The following is a 22,540-nucleotide window of genomic DNA, read 5'->3' as shown; positions in this document are numbered from 1 at the left end:
TCGACACATTTCACATTAGGCCGGTCCCAGAAGGGCTCTGTAGGTCTGACCTGTAAGCTCGCCTAGCGCGCGCAGTGCAAAAGAAAACAATACATTATTGTGCGCTTGAGCAGCATCGCTGTGTGGTCTGTCTGTTGTCAGCTGAGCTGCATGACGCATCGGAGGTGCCATTCAACAGTGTTGTTAAACACGTCTAGCACGCAGCCTCGCTTCATGTTCATTTTCGACCAAAATTCTTCACAGGTCATCAAAATCAGCAAAAAGTTAGTATTATTAAGTGCTACACTAATTAGATATTGATGCTAGCATTACCACTTGACCACAAAATCCCAAGAAATGCACTTTATCATACATAACAATTTCCAATCGAAAGGTTGACCTAGTTTCGACTGTTTGTTTACATTCGTAGGCCTGTGTGCTCCTAGGTTAGATTCTAGATCATTATTTTTTATTGTATGGTAAGTGTTTTATGGCGCTCACAACTGTATAAGGTCATATGAGCGCGCGGCACACATTAACACTTTTCTGTCCCTTGGCGCGGTGAAAATTAGCCGTTCCAGTCACCTGCTGCATTTCTGCACCAGGCCCAAGAAGTCTGTTACAGTAGCTCTCCTGGTTGGGTGACCAGATGGGGTATTTTGTACTGCTGGCTGTGTGACTGCAAAAACTTTTTCAGCTGGTAAGAAATTTTGAATTTTGCGCTGGTGGCGGACGAAGCCTGCTTTTATCGATTGTAGACCACCGAGGGATCTTTAATGAGCGCAACTTGCACTTGGGCCCTCCGAGATTTTTCCCCCTTGTCTGAGAAGGCTAGGTGTAGATCTTTCCTACCTGAAGATCAAAAGTGTGGCTGAAAGACAGCAGTAAGAAGGAGCCAAGGAGTAGTAGTAGAACGGCTGCAGAAAGAGTCTGGAGCCCAGAGGAGGGGGAAAAGGAGGTGAAGGGGTGGGGACAGAAAGAGGAGACAAAAGCAGACGACAGAACATTGCTAGTGAGCAGGAAAGGAGGTGAAAGGAGACAATTTTGGAGAAGAAAATTTCTCGGTCCCTACCCGGCCGGATTTGAACCAGTGACCTTTGAATGAGAGGCCAACACCTTAACCACTAGGCCACGAGAGCCCCCAAATCTAGATCTAGATTCATAGTTCAGCAGTTGAAAAACAGAGGGATGTCCCTAGAAAGGTCTAGATTCTAGATATAGATAATAATTTACATCTGATTTAAAGTATTCACCTCAGAATCTATCTAGTCTATCTAAATATATATCTGGTGTGCAGTGTCCGTAGACAGATCCCGAAGCAAGGGCTAGGAAAGGATGAAAGAATATCGTACCATATGATGATGAGGAGATTGGAATTATGAAAGAAGGAAAACAGACCAAACGAGCGAGGAGACAGGATTGAAGGAGAGAATGCGTATACAACTCTCACACAGGGTTCCCACAGGTCTTTAGAAGAGTCCTTAATTTAAAGTCCTTAGTTTTTGTCAAAACCAAATTAAGGATAAAAAGTCATTAATTTTTTACACCGGGTTGTCACATCCTTGAAAGGTCCTTTAATTTGGCAATATTTGTCAAAATAAGGTCATGGAAATTGTGGATGATGTTCCATCAACGTTGTTGCATCGCATGAACTTGACAGTAAAACACGGCACACAGTAGGCCTACATAGCAAGGCAGACCCGTCGGTTGCCAGACACCACAGAAGCCAACCAACAGTGCGGGTGTGCTGACACACAGCGAGCGTGCCAGGCGCTCGCTCAGACACAGACGTACAGAGCCACTCTGGGACTGGCCTTAGGGAGTCTGGAGGACCTGTGGCCAACAGCAGCCTTCGCACTAGAGACTGGGATGTCCATTTAAAGATGAACAAGAAGAAAAAATAACACCTTCTGATATCACGCCACATCAAACTGAAAGTTTAAATGAATGAGGTTGACCTAGGTGGATCATCCCCAGAGTCTGGGACCCAAAATTCAGCTGTTTTGTTTGTCAACAAATCAATTAAGATGAAAATGAGCCTCATCTCCCAAGAACAAATCATTGAGTAACGTATTTTCTCTTGACTTCCATTGAAAACGAACAGCACAATCTTTCAAAATGATATACATGTATACCTGTCCTTGGCAACAACGTCATTGCACACCGGACAGGTCCATAAGTGCTCAGTACCACCCAGCACCAAAGCCCACAAGGTATCCATACTGATTGTTCCGGTGGCTGTCTGATTATGGCGACGTCTTTCCTTTCCGCATAATCGTTCCTTTCTTCCTTCTCCCCTCTCTATCCCCATTTCCTGCATCTTAATGATTGCGTAGGGTTCTGCTGCCTCCCTGTCTTCCTCATCCTGCAACTTTTCCTCCAGGGTCTTCAACACTTTTCCTTTGTCAAATTTCACCTCACCATCAACCACGGCACTGCCTGCCAGCCTATCAGCCTCCTCATTGCCCTTCACTCCAGAGAGCCCAGGACAGAATATCCACGTGATGGCTTTAAGTGATGAGTGTTGTATTGGGTTCATCCATACACTCTGAAGCAGCCCTTTCTCAACCCTTTGCAGGATGCTCTGGGAGTATACTACACCAGATTATAAAACAGACTATAATATTGCCACTATTTATTACAAATTTAGATTTTCGCACTGCTCTTAAGTCAGTGTGAACTCCACTTTACATAGATGTTCTAAGCATACTCGTTCTGAGCATTGATGTTCATGAGTGATATTTCTCTAATGTATGAGTTCCACCTCTTGCTGGTAGAACAGTGAATTATAACCCCCCACCCCCCAAGCCAAGTTTCCAAAATAGGTTGACAGGCAGGATCAAAGCCTGTCTCTTAAAACTTAAATGATTCAGTGTCTATAGGGGCGTAAAATACTACCTACTGATAACTGATTACAGCCTCTGAAAATCTTTTAAAAACCTACATCAGATTATGTCATCATAGGCACGTACCAGTACCTTAAACTCTGTGACTCCATGTTAACTTTGTGCCGAGCATTCCATTTTTCACCATCTATCAACAAATCGAGAAAAAATCAAAGGGAACTTAATCTCGAGGGCCGCCATGACTGGCATTAGGCTCCCTTATGAAAATGAAGTTAATCCACACAAAAAAAACATTTAAAGAAAATACGCTTTTTGTCTCTCCTGTAAAATTTGAAAAACATGACTTACCACAGTTTACTTGGTGGCCCCTGAGTCCTGATCTCTCAACAACAAAAAATTCATTTTTATCACAGCATAATTATAAACTCCTGGAGGTATTTCAACTCTGAATTCACATACGAAGTCCAATTTAGAAAGATAACATTTACGAATAGCAACATGATTGTAAATATAGAGTAGAAAAACCTTTTTTTCTTTAATCCTATCAATACGCCTGGTGTCATTTTGTACCCCAGGGGTTGTATTCCTCACATTTTAGAATACTTCTAGTGCGAAGATCTTTTTGAAACTTTCAGTATTTCTCAAAAAATCATTTTGACAGACTGCTATGCAAAGCGTACCGATCGAATTAATGAGTAAATTTTGTCTTTGGAAAATGGGGGCACAGAGTTCCCCACGTCGTATGGGTACGATAGTAAAACACGACGTACGGATAGGGTTAAAATAAAAAAATACTTTTTTATCTGCTACCTGTACAAGTAAGTGTGAATCGCAGGGGGGAAAAATTACTTACCTTTCTTTTGTATGGGTTACCATGTGCCTTTTTATCCCTTTTGAATTTGAAAAAGACTTGTCACAATAACCACACTTGTGACTGCGCTCTACTTCCTTCTGTGGTTTGTAGCGATTATGGGTGTTCACATGAGACAAGAGGTCATCTCTTGAATTAAATTTCTTTTCACAAATGAGGCATGTCAAGCTGGTGCCGTCTTGAGCTGCATGCTTTGCCATGTGAAATGTGAGGGTAAACCTAGGGCAGTGAAGATAAACAAAAATAAAAGTCAACAAAAACAGTCTTGTAGTAAAAATCTCCATTTCATTTTCAATGAAGATTTTGCTTTCGTGTGCTCATGTATTGCGGAACTTGGGTTTTTTTAAACCCATATGGTCCACCAAAACAATAAGTGCTTGAGTTGCCTAAGAAAACAAAATAATTTTTTCACACCTTAGAACTAGTCAAAAACTGCAAAAATAAACTTTATTTTACATCAATCATTACTCAATTATTTTGAATAAAATTATTACAGAGCTGGAAATTTTGCCCGACAAATAATTGATCTGGTTTAAAATCAATTTCACACTTCACAAAATATATATAATATGACAATGACAATCTTTATTCATCTCGCAGGGAGAAATTTGTCTTGGTCGTTAACAATGGCAGAAGATGTTACAAAGGTTAGGAGCAACAGGCACAACAGGACAGGACATTAGTCTCTCTCTCTCTCTCTCTCTCTCTCTCTCTCCCTCCCTCCCTCCCTCCCTCCCTCCCTCCCTCCCTCCCTCCCTCCCTCTCTCTCTCTCTCTCTCTCTCTCTCTCTCTCTCTCTCTCTCTCTCTCTCTCTCTCTCTCATTTGTAGCACTGTGTGTTCAGTAATCTCACTGCAGTTGGTACGAATGAATTTCCATATCTATCTGTTCTTGCTTTTTTGGAAATGCATCGTTTACTGCGGGCTGATAGTTGAAATTCCAATGTCAGTGGGTGGCTATGGCAACTAAGCATTATTTCCACTTTTTTGGAACGTTCGTCTTGTGCAGATATTCAAAGTTACTTAGGTCTCTACCAGAAACACACTTAAAATTTCTGACAACAAAAAGTTTTACCTAAAAAAAAAGTCACAAAGCAGAATAAAAGCAGATGAAAAAGTATTCTTATCATTGTCATCAATTTCTAAACAACTTTTGAAATCACTGAAATGCTTAACAGCAGAAACTAAATACCCCATCTCTGCATACATAATATATAGTACTGAAGGCTACAACCAAGACGAAAATTGTATTTTGAAAAGTAAGCCTCAAATCTAATATCTTAATAAATAAGAAAATATTTTTCGTTTCTACTAAGCAAGACGCCATGAAATACCTCCATTACACAGCAAGAGAGAATTTCTACGCTGTGTTCTAGGGCATGAAAATCACTCACTTTCATACCCTAAAAAAACTGTGCCGAGCCTGCTTGTTAGTCTATCCTAAATCCTTCCATTATAACTTCTCACACTTCCAAGCACTGATTTCTTCTTCAACATATTCCCCTATTTCCAACTTGCCATTCATCCCAAATGCAATTCACACTTACTTGTACAGGTAGCTTTTTCCACAGATCTGACACGTGTACATTTTGCGATTGCTGTCATGGATGTGCAGATGAATTTTTAAGTGGTCAATACGAGTGAACGTACTGGGACAAAACTTACATCTGGAGAAAGCAATAGGGTTCAAGCATTTTATTGTATTCGTAATAAACTACCAAAGAAGAAACAACTCAAATCCACTCCCACGCCCTAAATTTCTCTATTATTCTGCATTAATCTACATTTGCAAGCATGAGGTGAAAAGTTCAAGATATTTTGTTATAATATTATACTAACTAATGTACTGAGCAAACATTTTCTAATTTGCTTTACACATTTTTGAGTTGAGTTTAAAACACTTTTAATGAACACTGCCACTAATATCTGTCTGTCCCGCTCAATATCAGTCGTAAGACGCACTATGCTATTATCAGGTAAGAGGCTCGAAAGACAAAAAAGTGACTTTCAATGAAATTTTTGTTTTTTGGATATATTGAAAGTTTGATGTCTACTGCTTCAATTAAGATTTTTTTTTAAAAACTATAATCGACTATAAATATTTTACTATGATTTATTTTGGAGGTGTGTGCGGTTTGTTGTGAGCTCGGGTGAAGAGATAAAGGAATTGCTAGTGTGTAGCTGTGATATTATTTTTTAGAACCATTACCTCATGGCCATTTTGGCTTCAACCAAAGATTCTCCACTAGTGCAGAATCTTTGTTCCAACGTTCTTCATTCGCAACTATTTTTAGATTCTGATCCCTTTTCGAGCATGAATGGTCTGAAATGTAAACAACTCTGATTGGTAAAACGGAGTAAAAACGGTAACTTCTAGCTAACTTCAAGCTTGTTTACATAAACAGCTGACTGCGTGGGCGTGCCCTGCTAGCTGCTATCGTTTGTTAATCTTTCAGTTATACACTTGGATTGACTTTAAAAATTCGTTTTTATTGTATTTTAGAGCTTTTAAAAGATTAATTAACCTTCCTCTAGATCTCTCAGAGCGGACTCCTAACCAAGAGGCCACCGAAGTGGTCTATGTGCATGTGAGTGTATGTGTGTTGGTGTGTTTGTTTGTATGTGTGTGTGTGTGTGTGTGTGTGTGTGTGTGTGTGTGTGTGTGTGTGTGTACTCTCGTGTGTTTATGGTGCTATTCCAAACGTTAATCAGCTAGTGTAAACATGGCACGTAAGCCAACTCGCGGCCTTCCGAGCGTGTGGTTTCGGTGAAATGGGGGCAATTCAGATCTCTGTTTTTTTGCTCTTTTGCTATAAAACAATAAGTGCTGAACACTTTTAAAACGTTCAGATTTTCTTCATTATAATAGTGTAAGTTGTTTGAATATTCGGGTATTTGGAGCTGGAGAATCGACGCGGAAAGGGAAGCCCCTTGCGGTCGGAATGCGAGGTCCCCCGGTTCAAAATTGAGACCCATGCATTCGAATGCTTTGCAGAAAAATTGATGATTAAATACTGTCTTTTCATTGGCGGAGAACTATACAGCTTTCAGCATGGTTTACCGTGGTTATTATATTTGGCCTTTGGCGTTTAGATAGAAAACCTTGAAAAAAAAAAGTCTAAGTTTTCAAAGATCATTTTTAACACGAAATGTGTAAAATACCGGCTAAAAAGGGTACCAATAGAAAGAACAGTTCTTTTTCTATTAGAATAAAGTCATCGGCTTAGAATTATTGTGCATGAATCCTTCTGCAAAACTACCGGGCGCACTCAATATACTACAGTATTGAGCCGGCTCGCTCACCGCGAAGGCTGGTGCGGCCCTGGCCTAGACAGACCATCATGTTTGAGGCAATAAAATACTGATTTGTAATGATCTCAGTCTTGAAAAATATTAGGCTTCATTTCTATGTTATATTGATTGTACTGTTTTAATGGAGAGATGTTTGGTGCACTTGGTACTCTTTTACTATCTGTCAAACATGGGGTTGCTGCCAGTTAACGACTTCAGCAATATTTTATTATGTTAAATTGAAACAGCTGCCATTCTCTTAAACATTGACAGAGGTAAAAGTATCTAGCATCTGCGTTTGTCGCGGCCGCGATTTTTTAAATTTTTTGGTCAGCTAATTTCCATTTTTTCAACAAAAAACCTCAGCCGGGAAGAAAAAATAATTTAAAAACAACAACAACAACAACAAAAACGGGGAATAACATTCGTGAAAAAAAAGAAACCGAACCTCTTTACTTTTAGAAAGAAAGTTTATTTTCACTTTTGCTTCACTTCGTCTCTTTCTCACTTGTTAACACCACGTTGATTTGTAATTTTCATGTGAAGAACAGTAGGCTACATTACATACTATTTATTTATATTATTGTTTCTCTTTCATGTTTCCCTCTTTCTTTATTGTGTTTTAATTTGTAGGTGTGCTAATATTTTTAACTGCTCGTTATTGTTCTGATGTGTTGTTTTTCTATTTTTTGTGTATATATAGCGTAATGTTCTTCCTTCCTTAAAAAAAAAGGGTTATGTTAGAGCGTGTCTCCACCAAAACCGAATACTGACACTGACTGGCCCCTTGTGTGTGATTCTATAATTTACATGTTATATCCGTAACTTTTTCTTGAATTACCCGCATTTAGGGTTAAAACGGCCAGTCTATGGATAGGTTGACACACGCCCTTATTTACTAATTTTGAGGTTGTTTATTTGCTATTCAATTTTGATTTCATTCTGTGGTGAAACCTTTATTTTTCACGTTTTTACACTCTGTGTGGCTACAAATGATATTCTAGATGTTTAAAACAGAGCACAAAAAATTATAGTGTTTTAGATTAAGTTACCTCTATCAACACATTGCTATATTATGTCGTCACGGAGAGTTGAAAGCTTGAAAATTAATGGCAACTTTTTTGGCAACTTTTGCCATTTTTGTGGCAACTTTTGGCAACTTTTCGACAAAAAATGGCAACAAACGCAGATGCTAGAAGTATGGTACCAATATTCTCAGGAGACATAGGCCTTTCATATAAAAGAGATGAATTTGACATACGGCTACTTTGAAAATTTAGTGTTTGGTACCTAGTATAATGCTAATATTTTGTTGCATTTGACGTGAAGTCCATTCTCGTTAAAATTTTGTTTGGTCTATAAGTTTTTTTCTCTGAGAATGAAGAGTTTTCTACTTTTGTATGTTACCTTGTAGTGGCATAGCCAAGATAAGTGCTAATTTTCAAGTCTCTATCTCAATTCTAAGACCCCCATTGCTATGGAAACATGCTGCTCAACTTTTGAGGCCATTTTCTCCTTTCCATGTTTCCTCACATCGCACAATTAAAAGTTCTGTATTTTTGTCAAATATTGTCATATTTACTTCATTCTTGTTTTAAATTGTAGGGAAAAGGTGATAGTTTTTGAAAATTATGTTAACTCAGTTTTGAAATTTCCTTCATATGACTGATATTGACCGGCAGGGACATATATATAGTTTCTTAAATAACCTTCACTGTCTCCATCTACCTATAAATATCTCATGTGTGGTCAAGTTACTGTCTGTCAAAACTGAGCACAAGCAAGTCACACACATACATACAGACACACACACACTCACACGCACGCATGCGCGCGCATACAATATAGAAAAATAAAATACATGATGTACTCATAGAGATGGAACATCCATTAGTAAAGCCTGGTTCTAATTCAAGGCATTGTTTCAGCCTTTGATAATGATTCAAAGCATGCCATTGACACAGAAATTTATTCACTACAATTTATTAGAACTCCTACTAAATAAGACTTATTATCTCTGTAGTATGCTATAATAGTCCATTTTTAACAAATTTCAAGTCCATGAATACAACCTATCACAACGAAATCAAATATCTCTTTAAAATATGAAATGTCATTTTGATATTTGTGGTGGCGGTTGAAGTGGTAGATGTGGTGGTGGTAAGGGGTGCTGATGTTAATATTGGTGATGGAAGCTTTAGTAATGGTTATAGTAGTGGCAATAGTTCTTGTTGTAGTAACATCTTATCCCAACAAATCACAAATGCAACTGAAACCAATGACAGAAGATACAGAGACAAACAGCACCTAAACATGGGAGGGGGAAGAAGGACTAGGAGGAGAAAAACATCAACAAAAACAACAACTATGACAACAAAAATAAAAGCACAAAACATGATTCATTCAGCCAGAGCACTTACTTGTAGTTGTTAGGCTTTGTGTGAACCATCTGATGTCTCTCGAACTTGAATTTGGAGTTGAAAGCTTTGTTGCATCCAGGCCACTTGCAAGGAAAAGGCAGCGTGTTTGTATGGATGGCTTCGTGAATGAGGTGCTGCTCCCGGTTGGTAAACTGTTTGTCACAGTGCTGGCAGTTGTACGTTGGACGCCGCTTCGAAGCTATTGCATCCCGTTTTGACTCTCTTTTGGACAAACATCTTACTTTATTTTTGCTTCCCTTTGGTCTGCCTCTTCCACGCTTCGACTTTGAGTCAGAGCCACTGCCGTAAACAGAATACAATTCGTAAGCAGAAAAATTTTCAGACGTACCGAGTACTTCCATTTCAGCAATATCCACAGATTCCTTATTTGCCTCCAGTTCTTTGCCCTGTGGGTTAACACATGGGTTCATTATCTCTTCATTTGGGATATTCCCTTGTAAACCACTACCAGTACTGCAGTCCAACTCCCTCTTAAACGTTTTTGAAGCTATAGCCGATAATTCATTGTCTGGCAATTTCCGAGGACGTCCTTTCCTTCTTCTGGTTGCAAAAGATTCTTCCTCCACATCTTTAATACTTTGACACACATGATTATCTAACTGAGATGGCCGTAAAAACGTTGCATTACACCAGTTACAAGGAAACATATTAGAACAGTCTCTTGGTTCTCCTGATTTGATTGCAGTCTCAGTACTCAATACTTGACTTGCTTTTCCTTCATCTGCTTTGCTGGGCATTAAACAGTTTTGTGTGTCAGCTGCAGGTACCATCGGAAGTGAACATGTCTGTTTTGAAGTACCAGCAACTTCTGGTTTACTCAAAGTCTGTGAGCCAACAATTTTCCTGTCTGATAGAATAAAAATTTAGAATGAAAATTTGAAAGCTTATATGATTACACTATTTCATTAAAATACTTTTTGAAAGCTCATCAAAGAAAAAGACAAAACCATAAAGACTGGTATGCTCATGACAAATGGAAAGTTCTCGAAACAAATACTAAACAATAGAATAAACAAATATACCAGTGACAAGGAATATTTTGGGGGCTATCAATGTCTAGACGTTATGCCTTTCATGGTCTAGACGTTACGGTTTTCGGCTCTTAATCAATAGGTTCCGGGAAATTTTCTTCTATAAAATTTTCTCCTTTCACCTCCTTTCCTGCTCTCGATGTTCTTTTTGTCTGCTTTCGTCTCAACTTTCTGCTCCCTACCCCAAACCCTCACCTTTGCCCCCTTCTCTGGGCTCCTGACTCTTTCTGCAACCTTTCTACTACTACTCCTTGGCTCCTTCTTACAGCTGTCTTTCAGCCACACCCCTAATCTTATGGTAATTAAGACCTAACACCTAGTTTTTCAGATAAGAGCGAAAAATCTCAGAGGTCCCGGGTACAAGTTGCCCACATTAAAGATTCCTTGGTGGTCTGAAATCGATAAGAGTAGGCTTTGGCTGCCACCTGGGAAGAATTCGAAATGAATTCCTACTATGTTTAATGTGTCCTGCACGCTCATATGACCTTATGCAGTTGCAAGCATCGTAAAACACTTACATCCCCCCCCCCCAAAAAAAACCCACTATATTTCAGTCACTGTGAAAATTGTATTTATAATCAGGCCTGTTTTCTGTCAGCTAATAACAAATCAGAAGGATAAAATTACTACAGTGGAATCCTGTGATAACGAGAGGGAGGGGACCGGAGCAAAATGTCCGTTATAGCAGGATTCTCGCTATAAAGGATCCAGTAATAAGTTCAAGGAAACTGTAAAGTAGGCCTATTCTATGAGTTTGGTGTTCTGTTTTTCCTTTTGCTATCTCCCCTGATAACGATTTTGCTTCAACATGACCTCTAGGTCTTGCTTGATCAAAAATCGAATCAGGTTTCTTTCTCTAGCGCTAGATCTAGCGATGTGGCCTGACAGCTCGCCGTTGGCGATCAGAAAGGAAGGGCTCCGGGCTAACTCACCCGCTGTGTTTTCCCCCACCCCACCACACCCTGGTGCATTCTGTCTGCTTGCACACGTCACACATTCGCTCCGTCCATCACATTGCTGTAACCTCTTCATCCCCGCATCGGAGAAGTGAGAGGCATGGTAGGCCTTGATAATCTAAACTAGGCTTACGCTGGCACATCACACGATGCGGTCTGCTTGTCTGCGCATGCCACACCATCCCTACTCAGTTGCTCCGGCCTTCATTATAGACGCACATGGGCTCTCCTTTTCTTTGTTTCGCAAGATCACCAACAAATTTCTCAACTGGCGAGGTTTTGCGTTATAATGTATAATTGGCCTATGCCCTGTGCACAGCAGCAGCAATATTCCGCTATAAACGACTCTCATGTTTGTCTGACAGCGCTATAGCAATATTTTATTTACAAAGGTAAAGAGGAGAAAAAAACGGGGTTTTAGAATAATGTATTTATAACACACTTCTCGTTTTTTCCGGACTCGTTATAAGTGGACTCCACTGTAGTACATGGAGTGCAAGATCAATAACTATGGCATACCTTGTTTTAGAAACCCTCTCTTTCTGCAAGAGATATCAGGCAACAGCATTCTCTTTCCTATGGCTTTAGCATAAGCAGCTGCATACCATACTCGTAGCTCTGTACCTGCTGGAACCATCTGGACAAAAAAATAGAGAATATAAACAAACGGATAAAAGGACACATAGTTTAAAGTGCCAATGTGAAAACTTGTCTACAGCCACATCTTTTGACTTTCACAATCAGCAGTTTTAGTAGTAGTAGTAGTATGGGGTTTTACGGCGCTCGCAACTGCTAAGGTCATATGAGCGCGCGAAACACAAGTTGTTTACTTTCGCAAAAGTTCACTCCACGATTGGTTAACTAATTGACTTTAAAATGCTAAAATGTTAAAATATTTAAATTCAGTGTAAATATATTTGTGATTTAAAACAACTCTTATAAGTAACAATAAAAATTTTTAATAGTACGTTTTCATTTTACAATTTGCCATAAAGGCCAATGGCCTTCATAAAATTCCAAATTTTGCTGGGAACAACGACGGAAAAAATATCTTGCAATTTCTTGCATTTATAATATTTCCTTCGGATCTCTCCAAAGTCTAGACATTCTGTTAAGATGTGTCTAATGGTAAAATCTGTGTCACATCCGACACAGAACGGCTTCTCATCTCCCTGTAGGAGGTATTTGTGGGTCAGGGCCGTGTGTCCGATGCGCAATCGAGTAAAAATGACTTCCGTCTCTTCTGGAGAGGTCCGAAGGATTTCGCTGTTCTAGTTTGGGTTTTATTTCATATAGTTTATTATTTTTCTGGTTTTCCCAGTGGCTCTCCCACAGACTGGAGGTGTACTTTTTGACTTTATTTCTAAAGTCAGTCTGAGGGAGAGTGTTTGTCGTTGATCCCAGCAGAAGGGATGAAGCTTTCTTTGCCAGGTCGTCTACCTGCTCATTTCCCCGGATGCCCACATGGCTGGGTATCCATGCGAACATGATATTTTTTCCTGTTCCGGATAGTGTATGAATTTTCTGTTGTAACGTAACTATTTTTGGATGTAAGAGTGTGTAGTTTGTGAGTGAGGTGATGCAAGTCAGAGAATCAGAAAGGATAAGGAAAGATTTGTTAGGAGAATTTTCTACAGAGTCCAGTGCCATGTCAATGGCAGTGGCCTCCGCAGTGAAAATGGAGGCTTCAGGATGGAGTCTCCTCTGGTGTGTATTGTTGGGAGATAGGGCTGCGGTGCCCACTTCATTGTCTTTTTTGGAGCCGTCTGTGAAGATGAGCTCCGCACCAGGGTATTTATCTATTAGTTTTTTGTATTCTGCTTTAAAAGTTTTGGTGTTTGTGCTCTCTTTGTTGTGCTTGGTCAGCTGTAAGTTTACTTTTGCCTTGGTGAAGTGCCACGGAGGGAGGTCGGGGAAAAGAATTTGTTGGATGTCTTGTCTGGAAAAGTGTAAGTTTTTGAGGTCCTCAAGGATTCTGAGGCCAAAGGGTTTGATGAGTTTTTCGTTGTTTTGGAATTTGTTTATGGTTTCTGGGTTTGTTTTAAAAATGCTGTTGTGCGCTGGATTTTCCGGTGTTGAGCTCTGTTTCACTGCGTATTGTAGTGAGAGTTGTGTGCGTCTGAGTGAGAGTGGTGGTATGTTGGCCTCGGCCTGGAGGCTCTCCACCGGAGAAGTACAGAAAGCCCCCAGAGCGATGCGGAGTCCTTGGTTTTGTATTGGATCTAGTATTTTTAAGATGTGTGGTTTTGCCGATCCGTAGATTTGACAGCCGTAGTCAAGCCTGGACCGGACAAGGGAGATGTACAAGTGGAGAAGGTGTTTTGAGTCCCCGCCCCACTCCGGATGCGATAGAATTTTCAAAGCGTTTAGTGTTTTCTGGCACCTCACACAAAGGTCTTTGATGTGTGGTATGAATGTGAGTTTTTTGTTGAAAATGACGCCTGAGGAAACGAGCTTGGTCCTGGACGGGAATCCTTTCCCCGTATAGTGTCAAATCTGGCTGCAGCACACGTCTGCCTGTTCGGCAGAAGTGTACTGCAACCGTCTTTGACGGGGAGAACTTGAAACCGTTGTTGTTTGCCCACTTTTCAAGTTTGTGCAGCTGCGTTTGCAGCTGCCTTTCCATAGATCTCAAATGAGGATTTTTCTAACGGCAGCATATCAAAAAGTCGTCAACGTATAACAAGCTGTCTATGCTGTTTTGGAGGGTTTTCACTATGGAATTTATTTTAATTTCGAATAGGAGAGGAGAAAGGATGCTCCCCTGGGGGACTCCTTCCTCCTGTTGGTGGGGGTCTGAAAGGGAGGATCCGACACGAACCTGGAAGGAACGGTTCTTCAGGAAGTTGCCAATGAAGGCAGGGAGGTGACCGCGTATGCCGAGTGCGTGCAGGTCTCGAAGAATGCCGTACTTCCAGGTTGTGTCGAAGGCTTTTTCTAGGTAAAAAAAGATGGCGATCATGTGGCCTCTTTCAGCGAACGTCTCGCGTATAAAGGTCTCCAGGTGGACCAGGTGATCCAGAGTGGATCGAGTTTTCCTGAATCCGCACTGGAGACCGCTCAGCGAGCCCGTCGTTTCCAGAAACCACATGAGTCGCCTGTGAATCATTTTTTCAATCAGTTTGCAGAGACAGCTCGTTAGGGCTATAGGTCTGTAATTGGATGGGTGTGTGTGGTCTTTGTTTGATTTGGGTATTGGAATGACAGTGGCGAGACGCCAAGACTCCGGAAAGGAGTGCGACCGCCACATGTCGTTGTATGTATAGTATAAGGTTTTACGGCGCTCGCAACTGCTAAGGTCATATGAGCGCGCGAAACACAAGTTGTTCACCTCTGCGAAAGTTCACTTCACGACTGGCTAACTAATTTACTTTAAAATGCTAAAAAAGTTTAAATATTCAAATTTGGTGTAAATACATTTGTGATCTAAAACAACTTTTAAGTAACAATAAAAATTGTTAATAATATCAAATTCACTCTACAACTCGCCATAAAGGCCAATGGCCTTAATAAAATTTAAAATTCTGCTGGGAACAACGACGGAAAAAATATCCTGCAATTTCTTGCATTTATAATATTTCCTTCGGATCTCTCCAAAGTCTAGACATTCTGTTAAAATGTGTCTAATGGTAAAATCTGTGTCGCATCCGACACAGAACGGCTTCTCATCTCCCTGTAGGAGGTATTTGTGGGTCAACGCCGTGTGTCCGATGCGCAATCGAGTAAAAATGACTCCGCCCTTCCCAGGGTTAGGCCGGGGAGGGGGGTCGGAGATGTCTTCCTCCGTTGGTAGTGGGGGGAGTGGAGGGGTAGGGGGAGGTGGAGCAGACAGAGGGGGCTGGGGAGAGGGGGGAGGGAGTACCTCAATCTCCATCAGAGAGATGGGTTGTGAGGTGGAAGAAGAAGAAGAAGAAGAAGAAGAAGTAATAGAGGAGGGGTGAGGGGGAGAAGGGGGGGTGGAGGAAGAGTCCACCCCATCCTCCCCAAAAAACCCAAAGCGGTTAGTTAGTGGTACCTGGAAGGTGGGTACCACAGTTTTAGGAGGAACCTTTTTGTGTTTCGCAGTAAGTTTCTTGTTGACCGCGGGTTCTGGGGGGTCGACAGTGGAAGCACTGGTCGACTTTGTGACTGGCCGGAGTACGCTTGCGTATGACCGGCCAGGGACCGGGGTCATACCTGGTGGGCAGACAGCTTTTCGGGCTTCTTGAAAAGAGCAGCCATTTCGTGCTTTATACTCTCGGATTGCGTGTTCTTGAATCCAAGTCGGGCAATCCTTGCTGAAGGCTGTGTGCTGGCCTTGGCAATTTGGGCAGCAAGGACTAGCCTTGCATTCCTTTTCAGGATGCCCAGTCTTGCCGCAGCGAGGACACACGGCTGCACGTCGGCATCGCGACTGACTATGGCCAAACTTCTGACACTGAAAGCAGCGTAGAGGGTTCGGCACATAGGGTCGCACGTCCAAGACCAAGTATAATGCCCGAACGGTGGCTGGAGGGCGGCACGAATCAAAAGTTAGAATTATTGTGTTCGTTTCTAGCGTGGACTACCCCTGCCGAATAGTAATTCGGCGGGCTTCGACCACACCCTCACAGTTATCCACAATATCTTGGTTGGAGCAGCCCTTCAGCTCATGGCTGCGGACCACGCCCTTCGACTGGTTAAATTTCTGGTGTCGCTCGGAAACACAAGGAACACCAATGAAGGTCGTTATCTTTTCAAGTCCGGCCAGTTCTTTATCCGATGCACACTTGATGAGGAGAGCACCAGAGGACAGTTTCTGGACATTCGTAGGAATGTATCCCAGAACCTGTCTTAGAGCATCTCCTATCTTGAATACGTTTAAATCAGTCATCTTTTTCTGTGCATCGGTGCTGCGGATGGTCAAGTACGGCTGCCGCGGAAGCTCCCTGAGAGGAGGGAGGGCAGAGGCAGTCGTAAAGGTCCTTTTTCCTTTAGTAGTAGTTTGTTTGCTCAGCTCGGCGGCCGCACCCGCTTCCGCGAGCCGAGACTTTTTAATAACGTTGGGAGTTGGGGAAGGGTTTTTTGTAGTTGAAGAATCCATGTGAGTTTTTTTGGTGGTTCAACTCCGAGGCTCCCCGCCCGCCATCGAGCCTAACAAGGGGACACATTGCTCGGATGACCACAGCTGTGCCAGGGCTACCCCGGAGCTATACTCTCCACGAGAGTGCATAAAACCCTCCGGTCAAGATTGACCCAGGGCTTGATGTTGTTTCAACTCCCAACCGATTGAGTGGCATGGGCCGTGCCACCCTCCCGTCTAAGAGGAAAACCTGAAACCTGGGCCAAAGAGGTGTGTTGGTGAGGGACAGTCCGTAGACTGATCTCACCTCAACCGCCAGGTGCCCGGTTTCCCTCCGCACGGGTCGCACCTCACGGTCAACAAGGCGCCCACTCTGTGGGATGGGTGACCTCTCGTTTTGCTGCACATGAGGTCAGCGGTGGTAGGAAAGATAGAAGAAGAAAGAAAGAAGGAAGGAGAAGAGAAGGATACACCAAAGTAAGTGTCGCACACGGATCCCAGAGGGTTGGGGTCCGTGTGCGACACTCCGCCTTTGAAGGGGATGCACCTTCTGCAGACGAAGCAGTGGGTCTATTTATATCCCCCCCCCGGCCCACTGGGGGTAGTTGTGAGGTGGAAGAAGAAGAAGGAGGAGGAGGAGGAGGAGGAGGAGGAGGAGGAGGAGGAGGAGGAGGAGGAGGAGGAGGACTGACCTCTCTTTTTACTGCACTTGAGGTCAGCGGTGGAAGAAAAGATAGAAGAAGAAAGAAAGAAGGAAGGAGAAGAGGACGATACACCAAAGTGAGTGTCGCACACTGATCCCAGAGGGTTGGGGTCGGTGTGCGACACTCCGCCTTTGAGGGGGTTGCACCTTCTGCAGGCGAAGCAGTGGGTCTATATATATCCCCCCGACTCACTGGGGGTAATCAGCAGTTTTGAACTTCCTAAGGTGGAAACCTGTCCAGTGCAGAAGTGGATTTAGAAATTCATTCCTACTGAATGTTTCGTTTTCCTTTCAATTCTTACAGCTCTTAAAGGGAAAGCCTAGCTCCTGACAGACTTGGAAAGTTGCAATCACGGTGGGCAACATGTCAAATGAGGCTCCATACTTCATGAACAAGAAGCTAAAGCCCAGAGAGAAACCCGCAAGCTGCACCCACATCAACCCAAAGAAGTGGAGCTTTTAAATGTTCAAAATGTGGCAAACTTTTCTCTGCCCCAACTGGTCTCATTAGCCATAACAGGAGTCACAAGTCATCTTTAACCTTTAATTTTTATATTTTTGCATAATTAAGAAATATTTTACTTTGCAATAGCATAAGTCAGTGTCAGACATAGATGGACGAACTATTAAATCATTAGTATCATTATTATTATTACTATTATAATTATTAATATTATTATTATGATTATTATTATTAATAATAATAATAAGAGCATTTGTATCCCGCCTTTCCCCACAGCATGGGCCCAAGGCATAGGCCCTACATAGGAGATTAAAATCGCATTCATACTAACACCATACAAATTCATCATGTGCGCACTTTTTGACAGCAACATTCTTTCAGACAATAAAAAATGCTCATACAGAAAGGCAAAGGTAGGCCTACTGTCCATTTATTAAAATATTTCTTAAATAGATATGTTTTGAGTCCCCTTTTGAAAGTATCAAGTTTTATTTCACTCCTCAAATCATGAGGGAGAGTGTTCCAAACTGTTGGCCCAGAAAAAGAAAAAGCTCTCTCACCGTCCATTTCTTCAGTGACACACGAGGTGTTGAAATTAGTCTAGAGCCCCTGGATCTTAGTTCACGTGATGGTGTGTATGGTACAATTATTAGTTCTTGAATGTATGTGGGAGACTGCTTAGTTTGGCCTTTAAAGCATAGTAGGGCTAACTTGTATTTAATTCTCGCTTTCAGGGGAAGCCAATGGAGCTCTTTAACTTACTTTAAGTAGGGGAGTCACATGATGGCGTTTTGATTGCTTTAATACTAGCCTGGCAGCATTGTTTTGAATGCGTTGGAGTTTTGCAATTTTTTCTTCAGGTAAGCCAGCGAACAGTGAATTGCAATAATCAATGCGTGACAAAATGAAGGCAAATACTAGTATTTTTTGGTGGCATCAGTGCTAAGAAATTTCCTTATATGTGAGCAATTCTTCTCATTTCTAAGTATGAAATTTTACATAGATATGGTTAAGTTGGGTCTCCATGGACAAGTGTTTGTCTAAGTATACTCCTAAGTTTTTTGCTTTGTTTGAAAAAGCGACAGTACCTTTGCCAATGGTGAGACATTCTACATCAAGAGCATTTATTTTTTAGCTGGTTGAGCATGGCATGATTTCTGTTTTGTCATCATTTAATTTCAATTTATTTTCAGTCATCCATGCTTTTACAGAGATTCAAAACATTCTGAGGTGTCTTTTAACAGAGATTGAATTTTGTTGGGTTTTGCAGACTTATAAAGTTGTGTCATCTGCGTAAATATGGTAGGGCATGGAATGGTGTCTGATTGTACGACCAAGGGGTAAGGTGTACATAGTGTGCAGCACATGTTCTAGTACTGACCCCTGGGGCACACCAAATTCCAGCAATTAATGACAGGATTGAATGCCCTCAACAAGAACAAAGTATGATCTATCACTGAGGTAAGATCGAAACCATTCAAGTACGGTGCCAGATATTCCGAACACGTCTGACAAATGACTCAACATGATGTTGTGGTCTAAAGTATCAAAAGCTGCAGACAGGTCTAAAAGTGAGAGAATGGATATCAAACCCTCATCTACAGCATTGAGTAGATTTTTTCAGACACAATTCTGAGCAAAGCAGTCTCAGTACTATGGTTTTCTCTGTATGCCGATTGAAATGGCTCAAACAAGTTATTCTTAGTGAGGTGATCTTTAAGTTGTGCTAGAACAACTTTTCCCAAAACTTTGGAAAGAAAAGGCAAGTTTGATACTGGACGGTAGTTCTTTACGTCATTATGGTCAAGGCCAGGCTTTTTAATCAGAGGTGAGATAAATGCTGTTTTGAAGCATGGTGGAACTGTACCCTCGCTTTTAAATGATGTGTTTACAATTGAAGTTATAACATTAATAACATCGTCAATATGACTGTGCAATAAGTCAGTAGGCATTGGGTCTAAATGACAGGATTTTGGTGGGCATGCCATGACAGTGTCTTTCACTAATTCACGACTAACTGACTTGAACGTTTCAAGAGGTTCACCATTAAATGGTTCAGACATTGGGATGTTACTTGTCTTGTTCTCTGAGTCTAATCCTTGCCAAATTTGGACAACCTTGTTATGGAAGTAAGTATAGAATTTGTCTGGCAGTATTTCCATTGGAACATTGTTTGGGAAGATTTTTATTTTGGCTTGTCCACTGAGTTCTTTTGATATCTTAAATAAAGCTTTTGAGGATGGACATTCAACAATTTTTGCAGAATAGTACTTTTTCCAATAGATGGGTATTAGCACAAGATTTCACTTTATGGTTAAGTTGTTTGAACATTTGCTTGTGAACTGTCAATTGGGATTTCCTCCATCTTCTCTCAGCACATCTTCGTTCTTGTTTGAGCTGTTTGGACTCCAAAGAGAGCCAATGTGCAGACTGGCGGCAGGTGACAACTCGAGCACGGAGCGGGGCCTGTTTGTCCAAGTGTTCACGAACCACTCTGTTAGGTGTCGGCAAGGGTGTTGCTGTTGCCTTCGACCGTAGAAGAAAAGTCTCTTCTCATACCTTCTGAAAATTGTTCATGATCAATGTTCTTGATGTTTCTTGCACTTATCACGTTTTTGTTCGTTTCTGGTTTTGTGACATGAATGTGAAACGAAATCAAACTGTGATCCGACAGTCCCTTATCTCTAACTCTAACGGAGACCTCACGGACAAGATGATCGCCATCTCTGACAATGAGCCAGTCAATGATGTGATTGTGGCGGTGCGTGGGTCCATCAACGAGCTGTTTCAAGTTGTGGTTTTCAAGGACCATTTTGATGTTTCGAATGTAATTGTCTGAGATTATATCATAGTGCAGATTGAAATCCCCAGAATGATTAAATATCCTTTTTTTTTAGCAGAGTAAATGTCAAGTAGGTCGGAAAATTCTGAGAGGATCATGCCGGTGGTCAATTTGTTTTTTTCTGTTTGGGGGCGGTCGATAGAGGACGATGAAAGTTGTTGAGTGATCCTTGATGGTAGTTAGGAATTCACATGCCTCAAATGATTTATAGTCTCGAAGTGGTGTGCACACTGTGGTGATACAGCTTCTAATGATAGCACAGAGCCCACCGCCTCTGCCTGTCAGTCTGGGAATGGAGTGGTTGGAGTAGCATGAAGGTGTTACTGTTAGCTCCTTCAGGAGGACATTGTCACCAGTAGGGCTGAGCCATGACTCGGTAATGAATAAAATGTCACTATTTGATTCAACCGTCAGTTAATTCAAAAGTATTGTTTTGTTGAGGGCAGACTGTGCATTGAGGAACGAAACCTTAAAATGATGAGATTCATCTTGTATTTCAAGTCTAGTGTCAATTTGGATCAGATTGTCAAAGTTGGCTGGTCTAGGATATTTGTAGACAGCAGTCTGCCGAGGAAGGGAGATGATTTTAATAGACCGTTGCTTTCGACGGCCCCATCTTCCCTCTTCTTTTGAATGAAACTTTAGTATTTTGAGGTGGCAATTTTTGTTGAGTGTTTGTCACACTAAGAACCTTTAACCAAGCAGGGGTTTTGAGAGTCACAGGTTGTTTACACAGTGTGTTGATGTTGACCAGTTGTTGCTTGGAATAACATACGTGTTGTGACACTGGGTTGCAGGTAACTGCATGCTTGAACTGGTTGTTGTTGTTGTTGTTATAAGACTCAGGTCTAGGTTGAATGTTTGTACAAGAGGTGTTCACAGCACAAATGTTGACACTTGGTTGGGAGTAAACTGGGTCAACTGACAGCTGGGTGAAAACATGTCTCAGGGCTTGTTGAAGGTGGAAAATGGCCAAAGAGACTAAGAAAAAGGCAAACATGGCTTCAAAATGGTGGAATAACTTTCTTGATTCCTTACAGAATTTCATAATTTTAGAACCAAAATGTCCAGCACTGAAAGTTCTATTAGTCCATGGTGTTGAAAATACATATAAATCCTCTTGAAAATAGAGATAATATTATTATATTAATACTATTATCATTATTATCATTATTATATAAATACCATTATTCTTACATTATTATTATTATTATTATTATTATTATTATTATTATTATTATTATTATTATTATTATTATTATTGAAATATTATTTAAATTAATATTATTATTATTATCTTACAGTTCTGAATTCAGTGAAGAATGGGGGGAAACATCTATCATCTGTGGTTAAAAGGGGTGCAAAAGAAGGCAGACAAAATTAGATTTACTAGTCATCTAGAAATAAAATCTAAACATGTAATCCCTGACAAGAAATGAGCAGTTCTGTTTCACTGCCTTACTCTTATACCTGTGTCATGTAGACTAGTAAAAATACATTCAATTATATACCGATAGAGCAGAAAGCATGTTGAGATTACATTTTCAGGAATGAGGTATTTAAGCTTTTCACAAGTTTTGACCTCAAAACTCTTGACCAATGCGTGCACGAGTGCAAGTAGCCGTAGGCATGAACATACGTGCTACTTTACTTAGTTCAGTTTATATGAGGGGAAGAGAACAAAAAGACAAATTGTACAGGAGATGCAGGAATTGGCTTCAAAAACATTCTTGTCTGTGTACTCATTAGTTAGTTTAGTAGTTTAGTATGGGGTTTTACGATGCTCGCAACTGCACAAGGTCATAAGCGAGCAAAACACAAGTTAGTTTTATTCGCAACAGTTCACTGTGCGGCTGGGCTCAGGGCAATAGTTAGATTTAAAAAATGTTTAAATATTTAAAATTTGGTGTAAATATATTTTCAATCTAAAACAACTTTCCTAAATAACGTAAAAAATTGTAATAATTTAATTTCACTTCATAATTTCCCATAAAGGCCTATGGCCTTCATAAAATCTAAAATTCTATTGAGAACAACGACGGGAAAAATATCTTGCAATTTTTGGCATTTAAAGTATT

General features: G+C 41.0%; 1 protein-coding gene across 4 annotated transcripts in view; it reads right to left on the bottom strand.

Annotated features, from left to right (window-relative positions):
• Positions 1–22,540, bottom strand: part of LOC101847918 — a 76,968-nt gene that overhangs the window by 5,429 nt on the left and 48,999 nt on the right. For all 4 annotated transcript variants that reach the window (XM_005111310.3, XM_005111311.3, XM_005111313.3 and 1 more), the window contains 4 exons: positions 11,933–12,050; positions 9,406–10,273; positions 5,242–5,361; positions 3,679–3,915 (listed from right to left, as the gene is read on the bottom strand). In XM_005111310.3, the coding sequence (XP_005111367.1) occupies positions 3,679–3,915; positions 5,242–5,361; positions 9,406–10,273; positions 11,933–12,050 (1,343 nt within the window). The remainder of the gene's footprint in view (positions 1–3,678; positions 3,916–5,241; positions 5,362–9,405; positions 10,274–11,932; positions 12,051–22,540) is intronic.

Source organism: Aplysia californica, unplaced genomic scaffold (assembly GCF_000002075.1).
Source record: "Aplysia californica isolate F4 #8 unplaced genomic scaffold, AplCal3.0 scaffold01039, whole genome shotgun sequence".
NCBI lineage: Eukaryota > Metazoa > Mollusca > Gastropoda > Aplysiida > Aplysiidae > Aplysia > Aplysia californica.
Note: the sequence above shows the minus strand (reverse complement) of the source record. Positions and strands in the feature narration are given on the sequence as shown.